The sequence below is a fragment of the Zeugodacus cucurbitae genome, chromosome 5, assembly GCF_028554725.1.
Source record: "Zeugodacus cucurbitae isolate PBARC_wt_2022May chromosome 5, idZeuCucr1.2, whole genome shotgun sequence".
In the NCBI taxonomy this organism is placed as follows: domain Eukaryota; kingdom Metazoa; phylum Arthropoda; class Insecta; order Diptera; family Tephritidae; genus Zeugodacus; species Zeugodacus cucurbitae.
Window position 1 is genome coordinate 19,523,461 of NC_071670.1, and position 6,337 is coordinate 19,529,797.

Here is a 6,337-nt window from a genome sequence, read left to right on the forward strand (position 1 = left end):
GATTTCGAAAGCAACCCTCTCACGGTCCCAAGGAATATTTGTGCCAAATTTCGTCAAGATATCTTAACGTTTACTCAAGTTACAGCTTGAACAGACGGACAGACATCCGGATTTCAAATCTACTCGTCACCCAGATCACTTTGGTATATATGACTCTATATCTAACTCTTTTAGTTTTAGTTGTTACAAACAACCGTACAACTATAATACTCTCGTAGCAACTTTGTTGCGAGAGTATAAAAATTGCGAGAGTATAAAATGTTCGGTTACAGCCGAACTTAGCCCTTCCTTACTTGTTGAATTAAGATTTACAACAAATTTGTATCCTTTTTAATACTGATTCTTCATCCAATCGTTCTCAAGTTATTCTTCTCAAATTGACGTCACCTCTGCTATTTTTTTTCAATGGACAAAGTAATTTTGTGTTCGGATAAACTTTGTTTCTTGATGGGAGAAAACACCCTCTATGCAAAGGAATTGCCACGAGATTCACATGAAAATATTTTCTACTTCGAATATTACAAAACAATCAATAAACAATTAGATCGGAGTTAGGCGAGACACTTTATATTTTATTTAGTACATTTGAGTGAATTTTTGATATGTTATGAGTTGAATTGCACGCACTGATATTATTTTTCTGAACTGTACGTGACGAAATTCAAAATATTTTCTCTACAACATTCAAATAACAACTAGTGCAAATATATGAAAATGCGAACATTAATTATAAACGAAAACATTAATAGAACATTTTCTCTCTGCTTGTAAGAATTAAAAGCATATGGAATGGTTTAGAGCTGTTATAGAAAACATATCTTATAAAATATACTTTTCCCCCATTGCGAGTGTCGCCTGGTAGTAGAGTAGACTTCAGTCGATTAAATCGGTTATATTTTAATTTTGATATTGTGTAACTTAATCAACAAATTGCAAAAATTCCCAACGACTAAAAAATTATTGTCGGTAAATAAGCGATTGAAAAACATTCACAGCCGTTGGTTGGTCGAGTGATCGAGATTTGGACATTAAACGTATTAGACGACTGGGCGTCTACTGGGTTTGGACTCCCGGTCCGAATTTTTTTATAAATTTTTCTACCTTGTTCAACTTTGAGAGAGAGAGAGTCTAATATAGACTGACGCAATTATCATATATAATAACAAGAACGTGTAAAGTTTGCTACACTACGCTGATATACATATATTTTTACATAAATGTACATATATACTTACACTCGTTGTGAATTATGTACATATATATAAATACGTACGTATGTATGTTTCTACATAAATATGTATGTAGCTGCTTTGATGTCACTAGCTTTGCGCGGCTTTCTTATCAGCCTCGGTACAGTGACATCGCATGGTATCAGAAATCTCCCTTATGCTATGTACATAATACAGGAATACATATTCACATGCCGACATACATGTGCTCAAGTATAAATAACACAAGCATACAGATCTACATAAAAGTGATAATGAAAGTGCATGAATGAAACGAATTTAATCACATAAAATAAGTATAAATATGGGAATCAATGGGCAGCTGTGGTCTCTACAATGCAACTGTCGTTTGTGAGTATGTATCAATGTTTTATATATACACATAATATGTGGCTAGTTTCTGAGCAAAATGCTCGCGCCAATTTCTTTACCGCGCTAGAGATACTCACAGCAGATCGCTCCCCGCACTCTCGGCGAGGAAAGATGCGAAGAATTGCAATGCAAAGCGCAACGCCTGCACTCGCGCGAAATTTCAATTCGATCGCCAATCTTGTACATTCGATCAGAGATCAACAGAGCAACAAGTCAGTACAGCACTTGGACCGCGATTAGTCTTTAGTATTGCTTCTCTTAAGTTGCGTGCTATGTATCGCGGGTGCATTTCGAGATTGATCGCGCATAAAACTGTTATTTAGTTCGCTGTTAAAGAACGTATATATATAATCTCATTTCCGGAATTTGGTAAATAAGTATTACAAGTACTCTTTGCATTTCACACTTTATAAGATATACGGATTGTTTTACAATTATTCTCTAAATTTTTTTATTTATTGTGATGGCGAACTTAACTGAATGTTGCCTTAAATTGTGTAAATACTTCTTAAATAAGTGCAATGATATATATACATACTTTCATATGTATATAATCTATTTATAACCTGTTTTCCTATCTAATTTACTGACAGCGTCATGATATTTTTCGTTAAATGGAGCGACTTACAAGTTTTCAGGTGACTTTGAGCGGTTATTCGTTTTTTATTACAAATATATTCGGGGAATGTCAACTCTATATCGAGAGAAAACCCTCATTATATTGTTGATTGGATATTGGACTTATATCCAGATCCTATAGTGTGTGCACTTCATTATATGTACCTCCCCATGAATATATAAAGGTGCGGCAGATTTCTCGAAGTTTTGCCCTAAATTTCGTCAGATTACCTTGCGACTAAGTTTTAATATGTTTCCTCAAGATTCATCATTATCAGCATCTCCGGAAGATACGGATTCGTGTCTGTTTCGTGAGTTCTTCATATTCGATATATGGGGCATTGAAAAGTTATAGTCCGATTTCGACAATTTTTTCACAAGTGATGTCACAGATCATATACAGTATTTGTGTAAAGTTTTATTCCTAAATTTTGAATTCCATCTTATTCCTTCACTTTATAATAATATAATAAAATATAATATAATATAATATAATTTTCGCCTTTGGCTTGAAAAAAAAAACAATAGTTGTAATAAGATTAAAAAAAATATCTCGTTCATTAACTCAATAATGTTATTCCAAAAAAGTGTGCAAAATTTGAACAAAATCGCTTCACAGTTTTTGAGATATTCTGTCCACAATTGAGTTTTGAGTTTGATGCGTTTAAAGTTTTAAATTGTAACTAATGTGGCCTGATGGGCGGAATTTCCATAGGCTATATCTCTTAGAATTTTATTTCTTTAAATTTTTTAAAAATATTTTAAGCATACGGTACTATTTAATAAGATAAACAAAATCTACACTTTATTAGTTCGTAATTATGATAAATTAGTCACAATAGTTTTACAGTAATTTATTTCAATAATAATCATATATTTCAATAACAATTATAAGAAATACTTTACCATTCCTTCTTCTTTAAATTTGTAGAAAATGGCTTTCGACCTCACCGTTCAACCTGTGTCCGCATCTATTTGCATTACGCTGTTCTTATTGCAATATGTCCAGCACGTAATAGGCAAGCAGCTCGCCCACGTTTCGCACCATAACACAGCAGCTATTCAACACTGCTCAGCCATTGATGTTAAGGAGAAAATCGTAGAGCTACAATGCAATGCCAAGTGTGCGGTCGACAGTGTGAAAACGACCACGGAAGATCCACAAGTCTGTTTTCAACAGTGCCAAGCGTTCATTTATCGCGAACCGCGTCGTGGCTTCTGTCCCAGCAAACGAAATTTTACGCTACCCGAATTCTCGCCATTGCAACAGCTTACCTGCCTCGACAACTGTATATACGACTCCGATTGTCCGCTGGTGCAAAAGTGTTGCGACATTGGCTGTGGACCTGTCTGTGTCGATGCCTTTGGTGTACGGGAGGATGCCTTGTTGCCACCAATACCGAAAATCGTAAATTCAAAATTGGGGCGTGGAAACAAGGTGGAAATCACCATTGAGTCGTCGGCCAATTCTACTTACTATTGTCATGTGGAAGTGCGGTACCACTTTGGTGTTTCATACGCTGAGCGGAAGCTTAGCCCTTGGCAATGTCAACTGGTGGAGAAAATTGCTGAGATTTCTGATGCACGCAGCAAAAGGTAATGCCTTGTTTCCCGATCCCGAGTTTGTCTGCTTGCTTCTAAAGCACTATATCGTAAAATGATTCTCTGACTTCTTAGTTTTTTCTCACTATTATAGAATAGATATCTCTTTTAATCTTAAACCCGGTTACTGGTATCAAGCGCGTGTAGCAGCAATTAATGCATATGGTTTTCGTGGTTATTCTGAGCCCTCCAAAGTGTTTCGCTTAACACACAGTGAGTAGCCGTTTCGTCTACGAAGCGTCTCTTTTAATCATACTAATATTTACGTATTTTATTTATTTTCTTAGATCCCAAGCCACCGAAATCTCCAGCTGATGTGCAAGTGGTCGCCACAGTTTTTAACGGTCGTCACTACAAGGTGAAAATTGCTTGGTGTCCATCGAAGTCGAATTTGCCAATTGAAAAGTATAAAGTGATATGGTCGCTTTATGTCAGGAATAACGACGAATCGGTTATAACGAATGAAACATATGTCAAGGATGTAAGTACACTATAGAACATACTACTCGGACCATTTATCTATCTAAATTTTTAATAACACGGGTTATGTCAAAAAGTCAACTTGTCATACCTATGCCGTTAAGAAACAAAAATGTATCTCCATACATTATCGGAGCGAATGTATATGTATATTATCTATAAGTATATCTATATGAAGATTTGTTGTTGGTCGTGATACGAGGTTTGGCTTATTAATTTTTCATCAGGTCCTACCAGTTACCAACGAACAGATTAGCGATTTTTAAATGCTTTTGAGGATTGGATTTTTATCATAGAGCATTTGGATTTTTTAGGTACTCAAAAGATATATAATAAATATTGAGATCCGGTCTAGCACCATAGTCAAGTTTTTAAAGAAAATAAACGTGGACTTTGGGAGACAAAGTTCCAGCCTTTTAAGAGAGAATAAGCAAGAAAGGTAAGACCATGACTTTAAGCACAGGCCATTAATTTCTGTATCCAACGTAAAGCTATCAGCTCTGATGATTGGTGAAAGTACGAGATCTTGAAATTAAGCCGAATAAGGTTATGAAAAAGACCTTGCGAAACCCTCAGTTTAACTCTTCTCGAATTGTTTGTTGCAAAATCTCGAAATTCAAACATTATTTTCGTTTAAGAGTCTTAAAAGACGTCACTATCACAGTCTTTATCTATATTTAACTGTTATGAGAGGTCTATGTCCATTTTACGAGTGAATATTTAAATATTTTGATTTCGATCGCCTACCAAAGATTCGATACGTAATAATTACTTATATCTTTTTTTTTTAATTTTCAAATATTTTTTATACATTTTTCTTCAAATTAATAGACACACTATTTTGAGATAACGGAACTTTTACCAGAGTCCAGCTACTACATACAAGTCCAGTCGATATCCATCAATGGCAGTCGCCGTTTAAAATCAGACAAGTGCTCATTGCTCTATAACACCACCCAACCGGCGGAGCCAAACAAGCCACTCAAATGTTCGCGTCAAAATCACGGGCATGACCAACAACAACAACACATTGACACTAGCTCGCGAACGATTGAAGGAGCGCACATGCCAACAGCATTAGCAAAAACAGCGCCTAAAGGATATGAAGTGCATTATCGGTATAGTCGGAAGTTTGGTATGATTGTACAAATAACGGGATTTTTACCACATAAAGAGAAGTGAGTAGCGATTAAAAAACCATTTAAAATGATAATTTAACCAATTTTACGCTTAAATTCAGAGTATTCGAACTGTGTCCGAAAGAGAGCAACTGCGAGCAACGCGAATATAGCGCTATACGGGTCAAGGTGAGCATATCAAATTGTCGAAGCTTACACTGGCTTAAAATATATTTTTCTTTTGTTTATGCAGCAAGACGCAATCGAATTCAATCAGTTCAAATTTGATACCACTTATGTACTCAAAGCTTTCAAAGCCAACTCTTTGAGCGCTGAGTCAGCGCGTGCTGGAAATGGTTCTTTCGTATTTACCACGCCAAAATGTGAAACCTTCAAAAATCGCTTTCCTAAAGTGTCGTTAAGGTGTTGAACTAAGCTGTTCAATTATATACAACTATTTTTAATAAATTAATAATCGTTTTTTTTTTACAGGACAATTTTATAATAAAAACGTATTATTTTATCAAAATTAATTTGTATTATTCAGCAGAGTTACCGTTAGGGCGTTATACTGATCATACCTCAGAACATCTTTGGCTCTTTATTGTGTTCATTGATTGCGGTGTTATTATGAACTGTATGGAACTTATCAGACTACTTACGTTTCTGTAGTAACACGCGTTTCTTGCGAACTGTTTCTAGTTTTATTGTATCGATTGATGTATTTCTTAATCTGTTTAAAATATTATATATGTACTGCATTAGCATCGTGTTCAGTTCTTTGGTTCTAAAACAAATATCAAGAAATAGTTTACTACAAAGTATACATTCTAACTTTTTTCAATAGCCTTTTTTGACAGATCACGCATGGATCGTGTCAAGCTGTCATGTTATTTTTGTTCGGTATTGTTTGGCATT

The 6,337-nt window shown here is 35.1% G+C and overlaps 1 protein-coding gene across 2 annotated transcripts; it reads left to right on the top strand.

Annotated features, from left to right (window-relative positions):
- The first annotated feature begins 1,770 nt into the window (after nucleotides 1-1,770).
- Nucleotides 1,771-5,948, top strand: LOC105215198 (anosmin-1). 2 transcript variants are annotated; one of them, XM_011188997.3, is made up of 7 exons: nucleotides 1,771-1,970; nucleotides 3,151-3,815; nucleotides 3,916-4,034; nucleotides 4,109-4,302; nucleotides 5,133-5,479; nucleotides 5,542-5,608; nucleotides 5,673-5,948. In XM_011188997.3, the coding sequence occupies exons 2-7, from the start codon at nucleotides 3,154-3,156 to the stop codon at nucleotides 5,847-5,849; spliced, it is 1,566 nt and encodes a 521-aa protein (XP_011187299.1). In that variant the 5' UTR covers nucleotides 1,771-1,970; nucleotides 3,151-3,153; the 3' UTR covers nucleotides 5,850-5,948. The 2 variants fall into 2 exon arrangements, with proteins under 2 accessions (XP_011187299.1, XP_054087509.1); XM_054231534.1 differs by lacking the exon at nucleotides 1,771-1,970 and adding an exon at nucleotides 2,201-2,239.
- The last annotated feature ends 389 nt before the right edge of the window (nucleotides 5,949-6,337 follow it).

Excerpts from the sequence above, each read along its gene's own strand:
- LOC105215198 (XM_054231534.1), top strand. The coding sequence starts at position 2,216 with ATGGAGCGACTTACAAGTTTTCAG. Across the intron at positions 2,240-3,150 it reads AGCGACTTACAAGTTTTCAG|AAAATGGCTTTCGACCTCAC; the intron begins GTGACTTTGAGC and ends TTAAATTTGTAG. Across the intron at positions 5,609-5,672 it reads ATAGCGCTATACGGGTCAAG|CAAGACGCAATCGAATTCAA; the intron begins GTGAGCATATCA and ends TTGTTTATGCAG.